Raw genomic sequence first — 26,602 nt, 5'->3', positions numbered from 1 at the left:
ATATCTAAATGGAAGCAATAAAGCCAAGATTTGGAAAACTGGCTGTTCCTACATGCAGGCGTCACTGGAAAAGTAACAGAGCTGTCACCAAGCAGAGGGGATGCGTCACAGCGCAGTGATGGGGAGTTTGAGGTTTGGTAGTGAACAAAGCTGTTGTCTCAGGGAATCCCCTGCTAAGTCATTCTCCCCAGTTCTCAGTTTGCTTATCCATGAAACAGGAATAATGGTAACTCATCCTTTGAGGGCCAGAGTTTTGGTGTAGCTGTTAAATCCGCTGCCTGTGACACCCACATCTCACGTGGGCACCAGTTTGCGTCCTGGCTGCTCCGCTTCCAGGACAGCTCTGTGCTGATGGCCTGAGAAAAGCAGGACTCCTGGACTCACATGGGAGAGCCAGATGAAGTCTCTGACTTCAGGCTTCCACCCGCCCCGGCCCCAGCTGTGGAGTGCTGGTAGCCCATTGCACAACACACAACGCTAGATGAAGGCAGAGAAATAATTACAACCCATTAGAGGAGGTGGCTGCAGTCTCCCTTATTACCTAGAGCAGTGTGTCAGCAACATTAAAAAAATATTTTTAAAAGAAATGAATGAGTGAATGAATGAATGAATGAATGATATACTAGTCTGGACCTCTAAGAAGCAGATGCCAAGATGGGACTAGAATTGCAAGTTTGTTTTTAGAGAAAAATGCCTGCATGAGAGAACATAGGGAAGGAGATGGAAAATACTGAGGGACCTCACAGAGCATGAGGAAGACTAGGTAGGGAGCAAAAGGAAGTCTGAGGCCACATGAGTGTCATGAACTCCCAGCATCCTGGTGCTTTCCCAAGGGGTAGTGTCCAGGCTCCAAGAGGGCAGGGGTGGATTTAAGGGCACAGCACCTGAGGTCAGCACCAAATGCCAGTTGCATCCCTGTAGTTGAGGTCAGGGAGGTGTGTCCTTGTGTCTGCACAGTCACACCAATTTGTGTTAGTCATCTGATTATGAAATTAAGGGTGGTTAACAAAACCCAAGAGTATTCAGTTGAATTGTGGGAAGCCAATGTTTCCATCATGCTGGTACATTTCTTTATCATCTTTCAAATGAAAGTTGATAATAAAAACTTACGTATTTCTCAATCTTTAAATTTTATGGTTAGAAGCTAAAAAGTTGAAATGTCATTATATGTTAAGCATCTTTAAATTGGCTCTTAAATCTCTTAGCTCAGTTCTTAATATATAAAATTGCATTTGGGAACCCTAAGAAGCCCATCAAAACTTCTGGTGAACAGTTAATATTTGTAAGGGCAACATTTATAACTCTTCATTAATTCCAGCTACCAGCCAAAGAAAACAATATGGCAGGCAGGAGAATGGGCTCTGGAGACATCCATCCTGGCTCTTGGAACCTGTAGATGTCTTAGGCTACATGGCAAAAAGGAATGAATTAGAGCTGCAGATGGATCTATTCTTGCTAATCAGCTGACTTTAAGAGAGGGAGATTATCCTGACGATGTGAGTGGACTACGTCTAGTCACAGGAGGCCTGACAAACGGAGGAAGAAGGCAGAAGAAGAGAAAACCAGGGAGATGCCTGGGTGAGACTGGCGTGGCTGGGATGGAGGGGCCATCATTCATGGAGAACAGGTGGCATCTGGAAGCTGGAGTAGGCAAGGAAAGGGATTCTCTCTGGAGTCCCCAGAAAGGAAGATGTATGATCAACAATTGGATCTGAGCTTCGTGAGTCTGGCTCACCCTTCTGAGCTACAGAACTGTAGATGATGACTTTGTGTTGTTGTAAGTCAGCTGCCTTTATGGGAATTTGTCTCAGTAACCATAAAACACTAATACAGTTTTGTGGGATAGTATCTGCTTCCAGGCGTGTAACCACCATTCTTGACCTTTGTTTTTTCATGTCAATCTTTTTTTTTTTGAAGTGATGGAAATATTTTAAATTGAGGTTTGCATCAGACACTGGGTATTTGTGTCTTGTGTGATCTTTGTAAAGTGACTTTTCTGATTTGCTTTGTGATAATTTGGGCCAGATGCTAATTATGGCAGGTGAAGGAGCCTCTTAGAACACCTATCAAACACTTTCATCTTTGGAGTGAAATAACACACCTCCAAAAAACAATGAAAAGACAACTTTCAGGCTTTAGGGGGAGCAGTCTAACACCCTTCATCGCTCCTCACCGACTTATCTTTTGCTTCTAGAAAATACTCAGAAATAGAAACCTACAAAAGACTCAAAGCAATTGGCAGGTTTCATGCTAATGTGTTTGGGTGTGAGTGATGTAATGAATGCAACTTATTTCAAAATAAAAGTGAACTTTTCCCAGCTGTCTGCAGAGAAGTGTGTTCATGAAAGTTGTCAGTATTTGCAGCTCACAAGGCAACCTTAGGTCACGAGGGTTTCCTCGTCTAGCTGTGGATCCTTTAAAGAATTTATGTGAATTCTTACGATGGGAGAATAACTGATAAAGCAAATATCTGTGGATGAATTTAAGATGCTCAAAATTTCCCCTTGCAATTTGCACCTGGGTGTTTCGGGTTGCAGAGATCAGAGTGACTCACTCTTTCTATCCCACACTGACAAAACCCCACGCCCAGTTGAAGTGTATATGACCTGTTTTCTTAACTTCAAATAGCATAGAATTAAATTAACCCCCTTCCTTTCTTCACCTCCCCTACAGTCTCATTTTAAGACATAATAATTTGGCAATATGCATAAGTAGTTACTTATGAACATATGGTGTCTAGCCATATATTTAGTTTCCTTTTGTTTGGGAGATCACATATTTTGAACAGACCAACTTTTTTGTGTGTGTTTATGGCACCCTAAATGAGAAATTTATACTTGGGGGTGGGGTGGAAACTGACTGAGTAAGAAAAAGTCATTTTAGGAAAAAGTTTCAGAATCTTGACAATAGGATGCTGGACTTGCTACCATTGTCTATACCTGCAACGTCAGGACACACTTAACTAGAAGAATGATGGACCCGTGGTGGTTGTTGAGGGACTATTCTATGGTTACAATATAGGGGAAAACAGTGGCGGGGCAGGGGGGAGGTGAGATGGGAAAGAAACAAGAAGGGAAGTCCCTGACCCTAAGGAACTCTATCACGAAAAATGAAGAAAAAAAAAAGAGCTAAAAACCATGTGTTGTGGCCCTTCAAGCTCTGTGTCTTCAAGGTTGAAAGGGAGTCAGCACCCTGATCGTGCCAGCAGCTCACTGGCCATGCTCTCACTCACCCCCTGGGAAGGCTGCTGCTCATTAAATATTGTTCTGTGCCACCTTGCCTTTTACCTTCTGCTCTGAGGAACTCATATACCTACAATAACTGCTCTCTCAGCTCAAAGTTTACCCGACAGCATCATCATCATCATCATCATCATAGCATATATTTTCCATCACAATGACAGTATTGCCTGATTGGGATTCTCAGGGTGGGACTTTGGGAAGCACACACATTCCTGCGATGTCTTCTCACAGCAGCTGAGAACCAAGGGGCTAGTCCATTGTTACTTAAAGCATGATCCTTAAGCCAGCCTTACAGTATCCAGAGGACTTGTTAGACCCTGCTTGGCCTCTCTGGATCAGAGGTGTGCTTTAGGCAGAATCCCAGTGATTGATACACACATGAATATGTGGGCACCACTGGGACAGACTCGAAGCCCACAGAGAACAAGGGCCGTGTTTGTCTTGCTTGTCATTTTATTCCCAGCTGCTCATACGGTGACTTGGGCAGAGCTGGCACTTTGCAAATATTCACTGAATCGAAGATGAAATCCAGAGGGGAACTCCTGTAAGGAGCGTTGATGCGTGTTGGTCATAAGCAGCATGCATTTCTTGCACAGGTTAATTTAACTAGACAAACAGCACAATAATAAGTGGCTAGAAAATCTAATAGTGGCACATGGGCATTCACCCAGCATTTTTCTCCTGAAGGATATTGTAATTTGTTTTCATCAGATGGATGCAGAAAGATGAGAAATAAAGGCATCCCTTAGACACAGGCATCTGCTTTTGCTTCCTGGCCATCGCTTCCTGCTTTACAGATAACTCAACATTTGGAGCATCTCCATTGCAAAGTTACCAACATTGCAAAAATGTGGTTTATTCTGCCAAAAAGTAATTAACTTAATGGAAGTGGCTAGACAACCACAAAACAGTCTCCCAGTCTCCTTAGTGTACAAGGGGACTGCAGGAGGTTTGTGCAAAAATGAAATCAAAGGATAAGTTTATTGTGATGCCAAAGAATTTTGAAATTCAGGCATGGTTTTTCATGTTACACATTTTCCATCAACTGTTTGAAACATCCTGCTACTTGTTGCCTAAGGATGAGTTTGATGGGCACAAAAAGGGTGTGTACGGTACGGTCTGTGCTGCGAGTGCAGACCTTTTAGTTTCCTCATGGAATCATTGGGAGCACTTTCTACAAGTCAAAACTTGAGAAAATACTGGTTTGATGGATTCTTTTATCTTTTCATAACAGATCTAGCAGCGTCTCTATGTGAAAATCCAACCCTCCTGCCCCCATTTGTTGTACGTTGACTGGGTCCCCTGCGGAGCAGATAGCAGGTCAGAGTTAGAAGTGCATTGACACTAAAGACACCAACCTAAGTGGGGCGTGGACAGGCCGCAATGCAAGCCTGACAGGCGAGAAGGAGCAGGGAGGAAAGCAGACTGCATGAAGCTGTGCTTTGACAGCCTCCAACAGCGCAGTGGCAGCTCCGGTACAAGCCTTCTTGCAGAAGAACCCCACATTGGGCGGAAATACTGGGCCTTGCTACCCCTCCTGCCAAGCTGAAATGGTCAGCTGGTGCCCAGGAAACTGCAAGTAGGGCTTGCTGGCTGACTGCATGCCATTCAGATAATGAGCAGATCAAACCAGGAGACCCCAGAGGCACATCTGCAAAGAGGCCAGAGTGGCTCGTCGGAGCCATTCCACATGGTTGAGATGAGTGAGGCAGTGTTTGCATAGAAAGTGCATAATGCAGCACTTTCCTCAAGTAGCCTTACTGCCCAGTGTGCAAAATAAGGAAAACTAAAATTTCTGAAGTATTCATAGATGAATCACAGAACCCACGGTGTATTAGAAAGAGGTCTGGGGCAGATTTTGCTGTTTTCTCATTTGAACCACTTACTATCTGGTGAATTCTGGAAGAATTCTGGAAGAATTCTATTCTAGGGGCTTTAGAGAAGAATAACTTAGATGGCATACAACTTGCGCAGTGCGTAGAGCGTGCAGCAAGACAACGCCATAGCAAGTTGCAATGTTTTCTCCAGTTCCACAGAATAGCTTTGAAATAATATTTCCATTTTTAACCCTCCAGGAAACCGTTCAATTCACCTTATCGTCTGCATTAAATGTGATTTGCAGTGCAGTCTTTGCCATAGTGTTCACATTTATGCCTCTGGCTGCTTCGCCCACTTGCTAGATTGTGGCCTTAAGAGTAGCCACGTGGGCAAGTTACTTCATCGCCAAGAAAGTTTATTTTCCTGGTTGGAATTTATAGCTAACTCCTTACAAACATGTACAGAGTCAATAACAAATTGCTAATGACCCTTTGTTTAATCCACAACAAGGAAAGCATGTCTAGGTTCACAATCCCATGAGTCAATCATGCACCGTGTCTTCCTTAGTCTCCTCAAATCTGTGACATTTCCTGCTTTCCATCGCCTTCCCTGACCTTGACGTTGTTGATGAATACTGCTCATGGATTTTGTAGAATGTCTTTCAATATGGGTCTGGCCGATGTTGTCTCGTAGTTGGTGACCTGTTCTGGAAAGGGTTACTACAGAAATGGTGTTGTGTGCTTTGTTAACTATGACGTTAACCTCAGTCACTTGAACAAGGAGCTCCTTGTGAATGACGGCATTCGCAATGATTGCACATGCTCTAGGTTAGCCATTCCCAAGCTCTCTGGTCCCAGGACGTCTTGATCCTCTTGTTTTTTTCAGGAGGATTAGAGCTACAGATATATACGGTATCAGAAAGTACAACTGAGGACTTAGAAAGTAGCCATTTAGCTAATACCTACTGGCTAACATGTCATCAGAAGAGGAGTGTTTCTTATGAAAATGAATTATGTTTGCCAAAGTTAAAACTGATAATACACAAAGAGATATTGTTTTACATCTCAAAGTTTCTTTTTTAATGGCTGGTTTCGTGGAAGGCAGCTTGAATCTTTCTTTTGTCTATTTATTTTACCCCCTTACAGTATCTGCCCAGTAGTCACTGGAAAACTCCACTGAATACTAATGAGAGGAAGTAGAGGTTAGACTCCTTGAAAGACTCAGATGCTCCCAGGGGTCCCTCTTGAGCACTGCATGGCCGGCAAGAACTGAGGCACTGAGGGCCAGCATTAAATATTTCAGGATATCATGAATAATTTCTTCATGTGTACTGCCCTGTTTAAACAATTTTTAATAAACTGAAAAGAAGACCACGAAGCAGTGGGAGCCCATTTCATGAATAGGGTGCTTAAGGTAAACTCCTCACTCTATTTAAATGTTGTGGATATGAAATCATCAATAAGCAGAATGAATGTTGCCAGTATTTTCATAAGGACCACGAACATCTGAAGTCATACTGAGACGGTGCATTTTTGTGCTTTAATTGGCACATTTTAAGTGCTAAGTGGGTACAGGCAAGACTCTTAAAGCCTTGGGAAGAGCCTCCTGCAGGAATAATCTTATGGTGAAGGTGAAGTATATTCATCACGTGTTTCTTCCGCAGAGTTGGGGAGGTTTTAAAGCAATCACCCACATGCCTGGCTCCAACATTTGGTGGCACAGCAGTTTTTCATCATTGAGGAATCCCAAAGAAGATGCAAAGTATCTGATAAATTATTTTGTGTTACTTTTCAGTTTCCCAGGGAGACGGGGGGAAGAGTCCTTGGAGAGCTGAGGCTTCAGCAAATGCAGTCAGCACATTACAGCAGGTGGATGTTCAGCTTTTATCATCATGGCAATAAGGCCTTCCGAGGCCAGGAGACTTGGTGACAGCGGAATGCGCTCTGTGCCTTGGCGCACAGAATCACGGAGATGGACTCCCGATGGGCTGTTCTGTACCAGCTCTGATGAACTCTGTTTCAGTTTCTGTAATGTTACGAGTAATCCTAAGTTAGCGTAGCCTCATTCTGATTAATTTTCTTTTGGGAAGATATACAATTATCCTTGGTTGAATGGCATTTGAAACTTTAGGTGCATTTGATAATAGCATTCAAAGCACTGACGGAGTCAGCACAGTTCTAGTTGGTTACCCAGCAGAAGCACCCGTTGGATGCAAACCTGTACAGTCCCATTGCCACGCTCTAGCTGATCCTGTAGAGAGTTCAGGGGACTTTTCAGGAGAATCCCATTACTTCAGATCTTAGAATAGGAACTGGGGAACATTTTTTTTTTTTACTTTAACTCTTGCAATTTTACTCTTCCTCATTTTTCAAAACAGTCCTCTGATTTTACTGAGACAGCACAATAGTTACGTGTTTATGTTGAGTTTTTCTAGATTTACCTTTCTTATAAAATGTTTCATAATAATTATGCCATTTTGAACATTAGCTTTTACTGTTTTAGGCTGTTTCTGAGTTTATAACTGATTAAATAAGAGAAATCATATTTACAAAATACCAAATCCATTTCCCCTTTTATTTCCTCTAAGAAATGTCTAACTCATTTATCCAGCAGCTGGATTAATTTTCCTAACATGCTTCTTCCTGTTGTTTGTTCAAGGATTTATTTCTTTAGTTGAGAGGCAGCGAGGGAGAATCAGGCAGGGACCTTCCATCCCGCGGTTCATGCCACAAAGAGATGCAACAGGCAGAGTTGATCCAGGCCAGAGTTGCAAGGGAGGACTGTCATCATTTGTAAGAATTATTTTTAATTTTGATTTTTTTCAGATATTTGAAAGTCCAGTCTTTCATTTCAGATAGTCTTTCTTCTACATAAAACAGTGTGTTTTGAGGGCCCAGTGTTGTAGCCTAGTGGCTATAGCCCTTGCCTTGCAAGCTCTGGGATCCCATATGGCTGCCGATTCTAATCCCAGAGGCTCTTCTTCCCATGCAGCTGCCTGCATGTGGCCTGGAAAGGCAGGAGAATGGTCCAGAGCCTTGGGACCCTGCACCACATGGGAGACCCAGAAGAGGCTCCTGGCTCCTGGATTCTGACCAGTGCAGTTCTGGCCGTTGTAGCTGCTTGAGGAATGAAGCAGCGGAGAGAAGATCTTCCTCTCTGTCTGTCCTCCTCTCTGCATGTCTGACTTTCCAATAAAAATAAATATATTTTTTAAAAGTGTCAGTTTTGTAATCTGCATGCTTTATTTCCAGTTAGATGTTGTAGAACAGTATTCCTACGTCTTCTTCCACAATAATTGAGGGCAGCTGCAGTGGAGCCACAAGGTGCTTCTTTAGCACTCAGCAGGTGCCTGTTAAAGTCCCAGTGGCTCTACTTCTGCTATAGCTCCATGCTGAAGTTCTGGGAGAGCAGAGGAAGATGGTCCCGTGCTAGGCCCCTGCACCTGTGTGGGGGAAGCGGCATACACTCTTGCCTTTGGCCATACTCAACTCTGCCTTTTAAAAATCTAGGTGTTTTAGATGAGTTCCCTGGAGAAAGGCACTAAGATGAGAGACTGAGAATTATCAGTTAAAAAGGAATTGTCAGAGTCCCAAGGCTTGACTGTGGTGTAATTCCACCGAGTTCTGCAGAGCTCGAATGAGGAAGCACTGAACCGTTCACCCATGTGGAAGGCATTCACCCCTCGGGGTTGTGGGAAAGGGGCGTGTATTCCGAGGTATTGAGTATACACCAAGTGGGCTTGGGCTGCCAGTTAGTCCCCCAAATACACCTAGATAGGAGAATAAGCACAAGCAAACATAACAGAAACAGGCACAGGCGGAACATCCTCAGCGGCTGGCTGTCCCAGAGGAATCGTGTTGTTCTCGCCGACATGGGATTCCTGGTCGGCTTTCTCCATTCCCATCTGTTTCTAGTTGCTCTAATGGGACACTCCTGCAGCCTACCTGATCTAAGACCAGGCGAGCGAGGCCAGACGCTCAGCTCTTCTCTGTCCAGAGCACCTGGATCCTTCAACGTGATCCACATCTCCAACCACCTGACTCAACCTTTTGAATCAACAGCCATGTGTTGAGTGACGTTCTTGATGGACTCCTTGTGTCACAGGGAGAGCATTTGAATGACTCCATCCACGTAACCATCAATAAGGAGCATGATTTTAGTGGATCGCTCAGCTTTTTTGTACTGGCACCTTCCCTGTGGACCTGGTACAACACAGAATACCTACCTCCAGCAAAGAAAATAAGGTAAAGCAGCACGCTTTGGTGGGCCTGTCTGTCCAGTCAGATCCAGGATGGTCATCAGTATCTTGACCCACACAGTCCTGGTCATTAGACAGGTTTGAAAATTCCCAAGTGGAGATGATGAGCCTTTTCTGAGGATTGCCGTGACACTAATTCCACCTGAGCACTGTGGACAATTCACTGGGAGTATTTAGATGAAAGCTGCTTTGCAAGGTGGACAGTCAATTCTGGCAGTCGTTTGGGGTTTCTATGTGTTAAGGACTCGTCATCCTCTCGGCCCCAAGGTCAACGTTCAAGTAATGAATGTGTTGCTGTGTGCCTGGAAGTAGTTTGGAATTGTGTTGTCTGTGACATGTGCATGCTGAGGGGGAAGGCTGGGTTATTCCTGGAGACTTTATTCACACTGACAGAGTCTGAGCTGCAGCACACCCAGGTAAATCCTGTGGTGACTGATTCTGATAAGTCAGTCTGGCCACATGTAACCAGATCTGTGGCAAACACCCGTGTAGATATTGCTGTGAAGGTTGGTGTTCAGATGTGATTAATATTTCAAGTTTAAGCAGATTAGGACTCTGTAACATGGGTAGAATTCATCCAATCCTGTTGATAGAGAAAAAGACCGACCATCCCCAAAGAAGCAGTTCTGCCTCCGGACTTGGCTCTGGACTCAAGAGTGCCATACTAGCTGTGTTCTGAGTCTCTCGGCTGCTGGCTCACCCTGACAGCCTTCCCCGCAGATCTGAGACTTGACAGCCCCTTTAGTGAATAAATGTAAACAGCTCTTCAAAATCTGTCTCTCTAAGCAGGTAAATGGAAGTTTCTCCAGATTTGATAGATGGTGACAAACTTTCCTTTCAATTTGAGTTTTCCTCCCTCAGTATGACAGATTGCATTCAGTAAAAGCCCTAACCAAGAAAGGGCAGATCAGCCACCAAAAGCAGAAATATCACAACAAACGCTCCCTAAGTCAAATCAGAAACACGTGCCTACACTGATGTGCTTGGCATACACCCACTGCAACGGAAATGTTCAATGAATGCTACACTCATGGCATCATGTTCTGGGTTCCCAGTGTGATCTCTTTGTGATCACTGGGTTGTCAGGCAGTGTTAGGTTTGCCTCTTGACGTTAGTGAACTGAGAGCATCTTAAGCCAGTAAGTATCTTCTAGAATTTTCTTGACAGACTCCAGCTGGCTGGTGAACAAAGGGATGCTATTCATGGGAGACCAATGTTTTTTTTTCTGGAGATTGGAAGTGGAAAAGACAAATTATGACAATGGGATTTAGGGAAGATGAAATCTTTGGTTTGTAAGATGTTCTCCCCAGTAACAAGCACGATGCTAAAATGCATCTGATATATGTGAAAGAAAGAACCCCTGTCAGTGAGGAAATGCAGCTAGAGAAGTGAGAGAGGAAAAGCAGGTGCTTCACTTGATGGCAGTTTACTTTCTTTGGTGCGTGTCTCAAGTCTATTTTCCCTTTTGCACAAATGCTTGGTAGCCAGAAGCAGAAAGCAGTGGTCTGTCTTTGCTATTCAGGTTGTGGTTCTTTGGTCAGCAGCATCTTGACAATGCTCAAACCTATCCAAAAAAAAAAAAAAAAAAGTAGAATCCCTGGCTCCATCAGACCCACCAATCAGAATCCAAATTTTATTAAGTCACCTGGATGACAGATGTCTGAAACGACTCAGACGCTGGTCAAGCCCGTTACTGAACTGACTGTGACGGTCTGCTTGCTCATTCTATCTCCCGTAAGTTGAAACACTCACCCCCATAGGCTCGTATCAGGGGAAGGAATCGGGGGGGCTTGTTGTGGTGCCGGTGCCCGAGTCAGTGGAGACGTGAGGAAACTCCTTCTGCCTCTTCGTTCTCGCCAGGGGAGGATACTGTAAGAGGGTAGTGTTTTGCAAGCCCTCCCCAGGCCCCAGCTCTTGCAGCCCCTCGACCATGGTTTCCCAGCTTCTGGAACCATGAGGCATACATTTCTGCTATTTAAGCCCTTCGGTCTGTGGTATTTTGTAATATAACATGCAATGACCAAGACACTGGTCAAATCTATTACTCAAAGTCATAAAATTCTAAGTCCTAGAGCATGAAGGTAACCTGAAAGCATGTATTTTAGAGTGCGTTTTATTTTGAGGAGTTATTATCCCCACTTCACAGATAAACTGCGTGAGGCTGAAGGCACTCAAATCAGTGACCTAAGCAGAAGCAGGTGTGTTCTGACACCAGCCGATGTCCAGCTGTTCTTCCCAGCTCTCTCGGGGTCTCTGTGCAACCTCTCTGCGTTCGCCTTTAGGACAAGAGATTTCCTGGCTTGGATTCGTGTATTTGAATCTAATGGTGAAAAGACAAAAATTTTACTCAGTCGTTTTGGCTTTTATTCTTCCAACCACAAAGTTCAGAGAAATGTTATAGTTGTACCTGAGGGAGAATCATCTTGACACAGAGCCAAGAGCCCAGAGTCTCAAGCTTCAGAGAGATCTATTTCCAAAAGAAATCACCAAGGTTATTTCTAGTGGGGTGTGTGTGTGTGTACGGGGAGTGAAGAACCTTTAGTATATTTGATCAAAAATAGAGATGTCACTCTGAAAAAAACTTAACAGCAGGATCTGCTATCCTGTATTAAAAAAAAAAGTATTGTACTGTACTTAATTTATCCCTAGCAACAGCAAGGGTCATGAATATGCATTTTGGCTAAGAAAATTATTTCTTTTCATAGCCTCATGTGTGAGGCTGTAGGCTAAGCTAATCAACATAGTTAATTTTAGCTCTAGTTTTAGGAGTTTATTTTAGAAAAGGTCATATTTCTAACCTCTAGCTTATTATGTGACAGAAGAAAGCATTGAAGTGATGGAAAACCAGCAACTGTTTCGACTTTCAAGACTTACAGACAAGCTGTTCACATTTCATGTTTGTTCTGCTTGCAATTAGTGCTGTTCTGCACACAGTGGACTTTGTCTGCTTGGTCACAGAAGGCACTGTCCACGGTGGGGTACTGGGAGACCCAGGAGCTTAACCCTTCTGCAGAGTGGGCTGGGCAGCTGTGAAAGGGCTATGTTTACATGTGTGTCATGTAGAAGAAGATAGAAAGGCAGGGACCTCACAGGTGAGAGGTCTGATTCCGTCATCTCTCGGAGGTGGTCCGGGGGCCTGCAGGGGTCAAGGACAAGTGTGTGATAGACTCTGCCTATTTCTTGCTAAGTCCAGGGCTTGGAGGGTTGCTTTTTTCCTTGCTCAATGGGGCTTGGTGATGGTGAAGACAGGCTGAACATGAGGCAGAGCGGTGAGGTGACCCCACAGCGCAGGGATTCCAAAAGTCTAACCAGATTGTGGCCCAAGAAAGCTCCATGTACAGAGTGAAGACCCTCCAAACAGAACTGTCCAGTAGGATGTTCTGCAGTGTGGGGGGACTTCTAGAATCTCATCTAGGGTGACTGCTGAGCACTCGCAATAGAGCTAGTATGACTGAATCTGCCATTTTATTTCTTCTTAACAATTTTAACTCAAATGGCCTTGTGTTCTAATGGTTACCATATTGGATAGGGCAATTCTAGAAGATACAGGGCTTTGAAGAAAGGATATTGGAAAACAAAAGTGAGTTCAGATTATAAAATATTGAGTTTTGACCAAGGTCACCTGGAAAAACTTGAAAAACTGCCTGAACCCAGCCTAGGGCCTACCCAGAGTCCCTTTCAGTATATGTTTTGAAGTGAGGGCCAACAAATTCACTGTTGGGAAGGGTAGGCCTGGGAAGGTGTGGTTCAGCCAACAAGGTAAGGCATTTCGCTGCATTGGTAGTGGGGGAGTCACGGAGGCAAGGTACGTGACGTGGTCAGCGCATCAGGTGTGATGTGCACAGGCTGTATGAGACAGCATCTTGGTGGTGGAAGATCAGAGGTGACTGCGAGGTTGAGTGCTCCGAGATGCACAGGGTGCCTGGGAACGTCAGATGTTCATTTGGCTGGGGCCACTTGGTACTTCACCGAGAATGTTCCTCAGCAAATAGGCTCCTGCAGACGTGTGGCCCTTCTAACTGTGTGTGATGGAAAAGAAATCACAGCTGCTCCCCATGGGCCCAGAAGCAGGCTCTTTGTAATGAAATAGAGATGTGGCCGCCATTTGGAACGTGGGTACTGGCTCCCTGGGGCCCCAAAGCCAGGGCCTGTGGCAATCTTGAATAGGGGTGACTCACCAGGGCAGGCAGCAATCGCTGGTCTTCCACTCCCCCTTTCCCTCTCTGTAACTTCTGAGCTCCAATGAGCGACGGGAACAGGTGCCCCTGGGAGCCTGGCTGCCCTGAGATGTGTGCTCCCCGCCCAGCGGATGACTCATGGCACAACCCCCATATACCATTTCATGGTTCACTGTGGGGGCAGAGGAGGCTTTTAAAACAAAATTGAAAAGGAAAAATACAACCCAGTGCCTGTTGAAGTTCAGAAATCATCAAAATGTCTTTTCCAAGACAGCCAAGTTTCAGAGTTGATTATTTTCTTACAATGGTGCAGGAGCGGCTATACTAAAGGCTGCTGGGCTCTGGGAGAGGTTTCTGTCAACTTGGCGAACGAAGTTCAGTCCCCTCTTTGAAGGTCACAGTCGCCTCTGCCCTGGCAGTCTGTTCCTCCAGCGATGCTGTTGGTCCTGTATCCTGCAACATATGTTAGCATCCCCTATCAGGACCTGACCGTCAGCTTGGTCCTCCCAGCCCCTGGGATGAGGAGCCAGGTTAGAAGCGGAGTAGCTGGGACTTGATCCAGTGCTGTGTCACGAGATGTTGATGTCATCCTGTGATGATCTTATCATTCCAATGTGAGTCAAATAAAGTTTTTTATGAAACATAGCTCCTATATACAAATCATGTATCTGATGCTCATTTGTAAATTGGAAATCTGAAAACATCATGCATCAAAATGACTGCAGGAAAACCAACCATACCCAGTGTGCACCCTCCGAAGTTATGCAAATTTTGTCTTTTGAACCAACAAATTTTGAATCCTTTGCACAGCCTCTTGTGTTTCGGTGGATACCGCAGATAAGCCACAGATTTAAAAGTCTTTTATTTCCAGGGAATTCTACATCCATTAAATGTTTTACTTTCAAAGGATTCTGGAATCAGTTCATGAAGAGCTCCTTTTTGTGGGTGTGGAAATGGAGCAGCATTTGTGTGAAGCTTCTCTTCCCACAGATGGCTTCATAAGAGTTGCGTTATTGAATCATCACAGGACCCTGCTAGATTGCCTTTTTGTTGATTTTACTGGAGAACATGGAGCTCAGGAAGTTGAATGTCCTTGCTCGGATTCTCTCCTATGAGGTGATAGAGTTACAGCCAAGCGATTGTTGTGACCCATAATTACACATTTTCCCACCAGACAGAAAATAGCAGCAGCGTGCTAAAATACAGTGCTTCACATTACAATTTAGAGGAATAATTTTGTCTGCAAGTTGGAGTGTGGTGCAAAGTCTGAAATGCCCACTGCTTTACCGTGATGGAATTTCGTTATGTAACTCCCTCTTCTCTGCCCGGGAATAATTCCCCACTTCTAGGCTCCTATTAATGAATTAGAGTTGGCATGGTTATGCATTGTTCTGATCTGCTCTTGGCTTCTCTTCATTGAAAATTGTTATATACACCAACCTTATTTTAATTACTAATAATATGGCATCAGAAACTCACATTCCTTGGCATCAGCTTAAGTCATTTTTTTTTTCAAATGCAGAGTTCCAGCTATGAAGGACCCACCAGACTGAACTCACTTCAAAAGCCCTTCATCGCCTGTTAGAAAACAGTTGTGACATTTCCCCCAAGCTTACCAAAATGTCACTGTTATATTTCCTATCCATCTTTTCTGGTCTAACTGCTAAAATTTAAAAAGGAACTCTCAGGAAAAATGTTAACATAGTTCCACGCCAACTTACTTTTGTTAAAACTTTATGTGTGCCATGTCATTGGGCTCCTTTTCCTGTGTTCACTCTCAAATCTCTTATTTTTAAGTCATAACTCATGCCTCCACATTGAAGAAATAATTTCTCCTTATTTCACAGTCTCATTCTTGTATCTTCAAAAAGTGGTCGCTAGTGGAAAGGTCGCTCCTTGTTTACTAATGCCTCCAGGATGCTAAGTGTTAGCTCTCTGTTTTTACCTGGTGCAAGAACCTGAGGACTTCAATGTCATGGTAATGTTGATGACTGTAACACCTATTTGTCCTTTATTTTTTCTTTCAGAGATTCCAGAAGACCCGCTTGTGGCTGAAGAGTATTATACTGATGTATTTGATTCCTGTTCTGAAGAAAGTGAGGAGCAGGAAGAAGACATCCTGTTCTCAGGACCAGACAGAGAGACCAAGGACTGTAACAGAACAAACCAACAGGTACATGCCACGCCCCACCAGCTGCCCAGGCACTGTCCAAGGTTCTGATGAGACTCTCCCTGGAGACAGAGGGAATTAGAGTTGCCATAATGGACCCAGGTGATGAGTTTTGATTGGCTTAGGGATAGGTAGAGGGGAAAAGCAAGAGGTATATAAGGAGAAAAGATTATATTTGGGCCATCCTCTCCCGTCTTTCCAGGCCACAAGCAGGGAGCTAGAAGGGAAGTGGAGAAGCCGGGACATGACCAGCACTCCTATGGGATCCAGGCGCATGCAAGGCATGTGCAAGGCGAGGACTTTAGCCACTAGGCTACCACGCAGGGCCTCGTAATTTATTTTTAATGAAGACTAATCAATGCATCATAATATTTAACATAACCAGTGAGAAGTTCTACAAAAGAGGAGAGACAGAGAGAAACAAAATTGTAGGGTATGTGCGTAGGTCAGGTAAATAAAGGGATGACAGGAAGAGAAAGATGAGTACAGAATGAAATGGAGTGGGATGCAGAATTCAAAGTAAAAACTTTCCTCTACCATTTTTTCATTCCTGCCAGTGAAGTCAGGGAAATGACAGAGCCTGCTGCCATAAACTGAAAATGCACTTTCCATTTGCTTCTGCACCACCATAACACACATTGGAAACTGGTACTCTTGCAATGTCAGACAGCCTACATTCGGTGCCTATCACAGCAAAGTGCACAACGTGCTAACTGCATGCCCAATTTTAGCTGCTAATGTTATAATTTAAGATGTTTAAAATAGAATAACACTGATACAGGAAACCATATGAATACAATATATAACAGATAGCACCAAGGAAGGAAATGTAACTACCAGCCCCAGAAGCCCCATCTGTGGCCCAGCTGTTAGAACACGGAGTTGCCCGTCAGACCACCTGTATAGAGCGTGGTCTTTGTCACCAGCAAGAGAGTTGCCTCAAGTTCCTGAGCTTCATGGTGCAACCGATTTGTAATGTGTAAAAATAGGAGAATAATAGTTCTTCCCTCACAGAGTGGTTGTGAAATACTCCATTACAGGAAGAGTGCCTAGAACTTAACAAATTACTGGGTTGCCAGACATGAGCTATTATTATTAAGAAATTACTCAGACGTCTTTTGGTCTTTTTCTGTACTGCCGGAACTCTTTAACATCAAACTGAGATTTTTAAGTGGAATATAAAAAAAATATGATGCTTTCTTCATGTCTCTTGAGGGAGATGATAATTACAAAGGAAGTGAATTTTTTTGTCTCAATTGTGTATCCATCATATGTGATCTGACAGAATGATTGATTTAACATAACTTGGGAGATGACAGTAAGATCGCTTCTGACATACAGATATTTTGTCTCACCACACTGTTTTTTTTTTTAATGAAAAACTGAGTTTCTAAGGAAGGACTCACTTGCTCATGGTCACACAGCTAGGGAAAGAGCCATGCTTCAGGCCCAGGTTGGTCACGTTTCCACGCCAAGGTTTTTGTCTACTGCAGAAGGCTGATGAACCTCGATGGTGTAATAGAAATGGAAGTGGGCATCGCAATAGGGCCATTTGTATTAGAGATATGTAATTACAACCACACTTTCCCCCCCACCTAGTAGCAGTTCAATATGTTTTCTCCTTCCTCAAAGGTTATGGGTGTGGGACTCTGATGGGTGTCACCTTTTCACTTTTTCATCACATAAATGATACTACAGAACTCAGTGCCGACGTCTCCGTCACTGGAAAGCAGCAGAAGATAGCCCAAAGCCTTGGGACACTGAATGTGAACTTCAAGATTGCAGGGAGATCTGAGGCCACCTCTGAAACCTACCTCTTCTCCCCAACTCCCTAATCCTGCCCTTGACCTCACAGTATCCCAGGGTCTTCTGAGATACCCATCATATGGATGACTTGTATGTGAGTGATCAAATCAGAGTTGTTCCCCTTCTTTAAGATTGGACCAAAGTCACCTAGTTACTCTTTTGACAGCAGAAATGTGTTCAAAAAGGGAAACAGACGTGAGCTCCTGTGTGACTGCTTGTCCTTGCGCCATGGTCTTTACAGAAGCAACATGTTTTTACTAGGCACCTAATTGCTTCGGACTGCCAGTCATTTCTCTGCTGTGATAGGCAGAGCAACAGAAACACCTGTTATCATAAGCCATCATCATATTGTTGATTGCTCCTCTGTGAAGTCTGTGGTCACTGAGCCAGAACCAGCATCTTTGATGTTGGCAGAATGGCCTTCACAACTGTCATCCTGACGGGTCCTCTAAGCATGTGTGGGATCTGTCACCAGAAAGGGCTTCCTGTGCTCTGGTGGGCACGGGGTTAGGGCTGCAAGCTGACAGATGTTGTCTTTGACTTCTCTTTCTCTTACCGCCTTGGTGGTCATTTCCAAGACTGATGAGTGACTGAAATACACCAATAAAACACACACTAGGCAAACCCTACTGACTTTACACCAACTCCCTTGAGAAAGTCACTGCTTAATGAATGTGACTTTCATGACAGTGTGCTTTAAGAACCTCCTTAGGAGCCCAGTGAAGGCTCAGTGGCCTCAGCCTCACCTTGGAAGTGCCAGGATCTCATATAAGCACCGATTCATGTACCAGCTGCCCCTCTTCCCATCCAGCTCCCTACTTGTGTGGCCTGGGAAAGCAGCAGAGGATAGCAAAAAGCCTTGGGACCCTGCATCCATGTGGGAGACCCAGAAGACGCTCCTGGCTCCTGGCTCAGATCAGGTCAGCTATGGTCCCTTGGGGATTGAAGCAGCAATGGAAGATCTTTCTGTCTTTTCTTCTCTCTGTAAATCTGTCTTTCCAATAATAATAAAAAAAATAAATCCTTTAAAAAAACAATCTCTTTAGGAGAAATCAGCTAAGATGTACGGCTGCTCATGTCTGTTTTTTTCCCACAAATTCATAAGTTTTTGATGTCCCTTTCTCAAATGCTCCAGCTATTTTGAAATCCTCTTTACATGGTAAAGCATTAAAAAAAAGTAGAAGTGATCTTTTGACTGGAACGTTGCTACTGGGGCAGAGAACTGAATGTGGGGTGAGCAGGCTTCAAGTTCTGGTGAGAACCTTTGGATTACATTGTCATGAGGATGGGGGCTGGTTCTGGAACCACTGACATCAACGTCGTAGGTGCCCAGCACCTTGTCTGCACCTAGGCCATGTGTCACACACTGTAAGGCAGAAAGCAAGAGCGGCAGTGACATTGGACCTGGGCCTTGGCTGCCTAGCTTCAGGGCTACACTCAACAAAAGTGCCGTCAGCTCTGTCATATGGTTAAGTGGCATCCTCTGCGTCACTGTGAACTATGAACTCACAGAGGCAAGAGGTGCAAAAGGGTGCGGGAAATGGTCAAGAGCACCTTGGGGTTTGGCTTCTCTAACTCAGTGACCTCTTTCAGGGCTGTTGCAATGCAGTTAAAAGGAGAGTCCTTTTGTTCCTCTCAACAACCCATTCTATAGTTGGGAAATGGAGGCATGAATAGGTTCAATAGTTTTCTCAAAACATGTGACTGTGAATGGGACAGGTAGGCTGGTTCCAAGTTCATGTTCTCCCTGTGCTGAGCGCTCACCTGTTTGAGCCTCAGCTTTGTGCCAATGGCCACAATTCCCTTGGGATGTGATAAGGCCTGATTCACTCCAGTCAGTCCAGCACCAGAATCTACTCACCGGGGTTTGGGTGTGGATGAGTAGGTATCAATTCTGGCCCCGATAAAATGTAAGACTAGACTTTCTTGGAAAGAGATGTCTCTGGGAATGCTCAAATAGTAACATAAAGAAGCTTTTTGTTTCAGTTACTTTCATCTGAAATTGTCCTAGGTGAAATAGATGCTGGATAAGATTATTTTTTTTCTAGTAGGAATGTTGTTACAGAAATGTGATTATATGAGAGGCAAATTGTATTTTCAGAACAGCACCTTATTAAGTTTGAAATCAAAGTTTGGGGTTTCAAAAACCAAAACAGTGTTTGAAATATGCACAGAGAGTGCGTGTGGGTTGCTTCTGAGGACAAAAGATGAAAAAGTAAGATGCTCTGCTGATGCAAGTGCATTTCACTTGGTAACTAAATTTTTTACCTCCATGTCCTATTATTGAACATCTCTACTAGGAGGTTTTAATAATGTGATCCATTGTGTCTGGCAGAAGGTTAGATGATGCTCAGACGAAAGCTTACTGGATCAGAAAATGTCTGTTTATACCACTGAATTGTTATGGTTGGGATTGTGTATATTTTCAGGTGTCAGAATTCTCTAATTACATTAGTTATACAATAATCAGGAAAATCACAGAGGTAGTTTGCAATCACAGATTTTGAAAATTGCTTTAAAGAAAGGTTTCCAGAACATTTAAAAACTTTATCCATTTTCATCGAATATTTGATTTTTAGTGTATGTAGGATTTCCAGTGTGTTAATGTTATTGTCCTAGAGGTCTTCAATTCTTTTGACTGGATTTTGTCACCTTGTAATACATATTGTTAATAGTGAGTGTAACACCATTCCTAACACACCCATGTCTTTCAAATATTTCCTCGATGGGAACAACAGTAAAAGTGAAACAAGTCTGGTGGCACAGGAGTTTAAATGACCACTTGGGCCACTCACATTCTATATCAGAGTTCTGGTTCAAGTCTGGGTTACCCTGCTTCCAGTCGAGGTTCCCACTAAGGACTTAAGAAGCTGCAGGTGGCAGTTCAAGTACTTGAGTTGGTTCCACTCACAGGCAGAACCTGAATTGAGTTCCTGGCTCTGGATGTCAGCCTGTCCATTTGGAGAGTGAATTAATAGATTGGAGATCTCTCTGTCCGTGCCTGTCATCCTACATTTCTAATAAATCTTAAAAAACAGAAACTAGCAATGAGGCTTTACTGTAGTATTTAATTTGTCTGATATGAGATATATACAATTTATTACATAATTCCAGTGCAAGCTACATAAATCTAGTTCTAAACTCAACATGCATATTTATGGTGTGACACATAGCTCCATTGTGTTAAAATAAATCTTGCTGAGATGACGCTTGGCCTCACGGTTAAGATGCCCATGTCCTTGGGTCAGTACTCTGCTCTGGCTGCTAATTCTAGCTTTCTGGTGATGGTTCAAGTTGTTGGGTTCTTACTCCCATGTTGGATCTTATGACTGAGTTCCCAGCTTCTGTCTTGAAGCCTAGACATGACTGTTACAGATACTTGGAGAGTGAACCAGGAGATGAGCTCTCTGTCCTCTAAGTCCAAATACTGAATCTAATGAAGAGACCACCTGGGGACCATAGGACGTACCAACGAAGCCAGGAAACTCTATTTACACATTTGACCAGTTGAGGACTTCTCAAAGAATGTTCCTGAGACTTCTACCGAATGGCTGGAATCTGTGGCTCACTGAGTTTGACAAACATTCAGTTACATCTTTCTCTACTGGAGGGATTCTCAGAGCTTTCAACTCATGAGCAAGTATTGGGAATCTTCAAGACCAAGAATGCAGCATTCCCAAGATGCAGTTTCATATGTTCCTTCAAAACGTTGTTTGGATATATTTCTTTGGCATACGCATTGGTAAATGCCTGTACGCGTTCTTAAGTGACACCTAGTAGGGCAGGTTCTGTGGTTTGAGTTGGTGAGGGATAGTTTTCGTCTGAGGCCAAGGGAAGCAAATCTGCATGAAACAGTCTCCAGTTTCTCAAGGGTCATGGCATATATGTTAGAAATAAGCTTGGCTGCTGCTAGACCGTGGGATGAACAATAGTGAGCCAGCACCACGAGGCAAGCTAAGTCTGAGAGAGACAGGGGTGAGAAATGGGCTGCTACTCATGGGTTTCACCTGATATTTTCGCCCCACCCCATTGATGGGATATGCTCATACAATGGCCCCAGAGGAGCAGAGCTTAGCAAAGGTTTCAACTGCAGCAGGGCCACTGAGGAAAAGAAGCTCCTTGAAAAGGTAGCAGCAGAAAGTGTCCCATAAACAGGACAGGGATTCCTCCAAGGACAACTCCAGTTTACTGGGAGCCTACCAGGTCTCTGTGTCCAGGGTCACCTGAGAACAGTCAAGAAGTAGACTGTAAGCTGAGAGAGAGAGAGAGACAGAGAGAGAGGCAGAGGATGCACGGCCAGCTGGCTTAGAATGAAACTGCAAATGAGAGCTTCTGCATGGGTTCACTGGAGGAAAAACTAATTCAAGGTTTTCACAGAGTTGAAGAGTTAAGAGGTGGGAACAGAGAGAATATTTTTGATTGTTGTTTAAATGTGTGTTGCCCTGATATATAATTTTCTTTTATGAACTTATTAGCAAAGGCTTTATTAATTTCTTCTTAGTCCCTCTCCGGGCTAATAATGACTCACCTAACATGGCCCTCACACTCATAAAGTTCATGCTAACAAAACATTTATTACAACTTTGCATAACTGCATCAGAAAAGCAAACATGTCCCTGTGATGGGAATGGCCAAGATGCGGTTCAGACTAACTTGGATGGGTGTCCAGAGGTGTTCCAAGCTGTTGCCACGAAGCTGGGGTCTGCAAGATGAGAAAGGCAATCCCATAAATATGTGTGACAAGAACATTCTCAGCCAACAAAGGGGCCCCATGGTGCAGAGATCATGGTAGATTTGAAGAATAAAAAAAAAAAATCCAGTGTGGCTCAGCAGTGTGAGTGTGCCAGGAAGTGGGATGAGGTGAGGATGGCGATCAGCAGGGGTTGGGTCCAGCAAGGGGTGAGGCAGTAGGGAGATGCCAGATGGCTTTCTATGTACAGCCACAAGTCGTGACTATTGTGACAAGTGGGCTAAAGTGAGACTGTCAAATGGTTCAGGTAAGGGATAAAGGCAACTTGATATAATGCAGCCACTGAAGTCTCATTTTGCTTTAATGCACGTTTCTTTGTTTGTTTTAATAAAAAAAGGAAGCCCTTTTGTGCTGGCTTCTCACCTGGCACCTGCAATCCTGACAGCTGTCTGCTCTGAGAGAATACACACTGCATGGCTGGGTTCTCCTTCTGCCTGGGTGGGACTGACTCCCTGGAGAGCCAGCCCTGGGACACACCACCATCACCCCAGGCTCCTGTACTCTCCCTCCTCCCCGGAACGATGGACTCCGGCTGCACAGATTCTCCATTTGTCACATAACTGATATTTAACAAATATGTTCTAAATAAGATACACCTGGGAGATGAAGTTAAATCTTTTTTTTCTCTCTCTTGTGAAATGAAGGCTTCACCAGGACCAGCTCCACAAAAAATAAACTGGGTGATTTAATCCAACAGAACAGCTTGAGAACCAAATGAAGGTCTTTGCAGTGACCCTGGGAAGACCTCATCTGACTGCGTCGTCTTTCAAACCCACTTTCTGCTATTTCAGCTTTTGCCAGAAATTGATGGATTAATTCCTCTAACAGTATGATGGATCCCTTAAGAAATATAAATACCCCAGTGGAGATAACACAGCGCCTTTATCAATCATTTTAGCTTTAATGAATCTATCATATTTCCTCTTGAGAGAAAGCAGATTTTAATAGAGAAAAAGATGGAAAAAGAGTATGAGTGAATTGTTGTAGCTTGCTGTGGAGAAAAGGGCAAACGTGGAGAAAGATGAGAGTTTTGGAATGCTCATACTCAACGACCTAATCACTCCTCTTTATGGCAGGTAAACCTAGAGAAGCAATAATAAACACTCAGCCAGAGTTTATGTGCAAACATAGTCATTACAATGCTATTTCTAATAAAAAAAAACATGGAAGCAGCTTAAATATCTGAAGATAAGTGTATGGATAAGCATTTATGCTATATTTTTAAATTTTATTCTTATTATAAAAGAGGATCATATTTATGGAGAGACACAGGAGAAGATTTTCCATCTGCTTGTTTGCTCCCTAAATAGCCAGAATGGCCAGAGCTGAGCTAATCCGAAGCCAGGAGCCAGGAGCTTCTTCCAAATCTCCCACATGGGTGCAGGGTTCTAAGGACTTGGGCCTTCCTCCACTGCTTTCCCAGGCCACAAGCAGAGAGCTGGATGGGAAATGGAGCCGCTAGAACACAAACAGGCACCTGTATGGGATCCCGGTACTTGTAAGATGAGGATTTAGCCATTCAGCCCTTATGTTATAGTTTGTGGTGCAACATTGTTTGGTTATTTATGTCTTTAAAAACCTTACTAACATGAGACAAAAGTCCCAATGACAGTATTTATGCATGCACTTATAAAATACATATGAAAATTGCACCTATATAGTATAATTTCAAATATCTAAAAAATAGGTGCACCTTTGTGTATTTTCTAGTTTAAAAAGTGAATGTGGGGATGGGTGTTTGGTCTAGCAGTAGAGATGGCTGGTAGGGACACCCACATCCCTCACTGGAATGGCTTTCCATACCCAGCTTTGCTTCCAGGCCCCAGCTTCTTGCTAATGCACAGCCTTGAAGGCAGTGGGTGTGGCTCAAATGCTTGGGCTCCTGCCATTTATGTGGGAAACCTGAATTAAATTGGGGGCTCCTGGCTTCAGCCTGGCCCAGCCCTACCTGTTGTGAGAATTCGAGGAGGGAGCCAGTGAAGCAGACACTTCTCTCTCTCTCTCTCTCTCTCACCTGTCCTGTATGTGTGTGTATCTCAAATAAAAGAAATGCAAATTCTTAGAAAGGTGTCGTTCTGAGTCTCCCTAACAAACATTATTGGAAAGGAGAGATGGTTTCAGATGCTGTAGCTTTCTCTGTGGCTTCATTAGCCAAATGACCATATATGTTCTGAAAGACATACCTGGGAGGGTTTGGCTGAAATTGAATTTATGGGGCAGGTTTTTAGAAGTGAGTCATGGAAGGCGTTCCTTGTCTCTCCGAGATATGCCTGTTGTGGGGAAGGGGATGTGAAGAAAACTGAAATGCATTGGTGAAGGAGCCGTTTTGTTACTTTCTCAGCATTCAGTCTGCTCCCCCACACTTGGCCAGGATGCCCAAGGACTGGTTGCTCTGTGAGCTGGCATCTACCGAAGTGCGGTTGCTCTCTCGGGCTGCTGAGTTCCAACGGAAGTTCGGTTTCAAGTGTGAAACAGTGAGGAAATGCAAAAACGTGTGAAAAGGCGCAGAAATGCCAAAGTCGCAATTCGCAGCATGCCTCCAACGTTCCCCAGGCTGTGGAACGCCTCTGACTGATGATTTCCATGACTGAGTATGCAAAACAATGACTTATTGTTTCTCATGATTCTGCCTGTTGCCTAGGCTCACGGTGCAGTTCTTCCACTCTGTGCTGTTTGTCTAACGGTGCTCATGTGGTTGGATTCAGCTGCCAAGTTGCTCAGGGGTCAAGTCTGTCCTCCCTTCACATGTACTATAGTTGAATGGAGTCCTCTGCTTTCCTCTCCTAAACTCTCATAATAATCTGGGGCTAATTCCCATTGGGATTTTTCCAGTGAGATTGCTTACATGTTTTTACATGATTATTGCATTCCAAGAGAGAGAAATTGGAGCTCCCACGGCTCCTTAAGCTGTTACAGTAGCACTCACAGTAGCATCATTCCTGTATTCCATGGGCCAAAGCAAGTTATGGAAAGCACACATCCAAGGAGAAGGGAAAGAGGTTCTACCACTTATTTTTGTATAAGCTTTATTTATTTTTATTTGAAAGGCAGAGTAATAGAAAGAAAAAGGGAAAGAGAGAGATCTTTCATCTGCTGGTTCCCTCCCCTAATGTCCACAATAGTTGGAGCTGCGTCATTCTGAAGCTGGGAGCCAGGAACTTCTTTTGGGTCTCCTACATGGGTGCAGGGCCTAAGGACATCGGCCATCATCTGTTACTTTCCCAGGGCATCAGCAGGGATCTGGTTTAAAAAGCACAAGTTCCAGGACTCAAACCAGTGTCCCCATAGGATGTCTGTGTTGCAGGTGAAGACCCAGCCTGCTGTGCCATGGTACCAGCCCCAAGTCTGTACCTCTTAATGGGAGGGATGGGAAGCCATCTTGGAAAATGATCGACCACAATAGTTTTCCATGTAGTTCTTCAGACAGAAGCTTGAAGGCTTTTTCAGTGTCATCTAATTCAACCGCTGCTCTGGGTTGACTGTGGATGCATGTGCTGAAATCTAGACACGAATGTGATGGCGTTGGGGTGATAGGATTCCTCTTGAGCACTGTCGATTCTTTTGAAAACGAGCCTCAGAGATGCTTCCTAGTACTGTGTGAGGGCACCACGATGCCATCTATGAACCAGGAAGTGGGCCTTCACCAGACGCCAAGTCGAATGATGCCGTGGTCTTTGGCTTCCCAGCATCTCTGTGAGAAACTCCTGTTGTGTCTAAGCCATCCAGTCTACAGCCTCCCAAATGGAAACTAAGACAGCATCCTCATTTCACAGATGCAAAGACTGGCACTTGGGAGGTCAAGCCACCAGCCCAGCTCAGCTCACTTAGTGGAGGAGCACAACTGAGATCCCGGGTTTTCCTCCGGCTCAGGTTGCCTTGCTGTTCAGTCCTTCTCTGGTTCAAGGTGGTCCCTGTATGTTTGGAGAACACAGGGTGCAGGAGAAAGAGAGGGTCTGTCTGGATTTCCAGTTCTATCCACGTATCTGCCCACCTGTTCCTTGGTGGAGCACTGAGAGTCACATTGGCCAGCATGGAACAAGAATGTCTTCCTCGTTGCCTGACCTGCTCGTTCTGTGCATAAAATGATGCCAGGCTTTACCACAAACCTAAAATAAAAAAAAAAAAGAAAGAAAGCTGCAGAAACCCTAGCAGATATCATCAAGTGAAACCCAGCACATTGATTTAATATTCAGCATAGTCTATTGCCCTGCAGTCCATTTTTCTAAAATCAGCAGAGAGCTCCTGCAATATGAAAAGTGTTAATTGTTTGGAAATGAAGCAGTAAGCTTCAAATGATTAATTCCCTTCAGTATGACCACAAAACCTGGAAATCAGGAAGAGGTTCCTTTGTGCAGAGCATGACCACCTTTCTGGATTACT

At 44.0% G+C, this 26,602-nt stretch overlaps 1 protein-coding gene across 1 annotated transcript in view; it reads left to right on the top strand.

The window, feature by feature from the left end:
* The window catches only part of NEK11 (NIMA related kinase 11), a 106,497-nt gene that overhangs the window by 51,858 nt on the left and 28,037 nt on the right, over positions 1 to 26,602 (top strand). Inside the window, exon 11 of the mRNA XM_041003826.1 lies at positions 15,524 to 15,669. Within this exon, the coding sequence (XP_040859760.1) occupies positions 15,524 to 15,669 (146 nt within the window). The remainder of the gene's footprint in view (positions 1 to 15,523; positions 15,670 to 26,602) is intronic.

Source organism: Ochotona curzoniae, unplaced genomic scaffold, assembly GCF_017591425.1.
Source record: "Ochotona curzoniae isolate NIBS_2020 unplaced genomic scaffold, NIBS_Ocur_1.0 contig_1302, whole genome shotgun sequence".
NCBI lineage: Eukaryota > Metazoa > Chordata > Mammalia > Lagomorpha > Ochotonidae > Ochotona > Ochotona curzoniae.
Note: the sequence above shows the minus strand (reverse complement) of the source record. Positions and strands in the feature narration are given on the sequence as shown.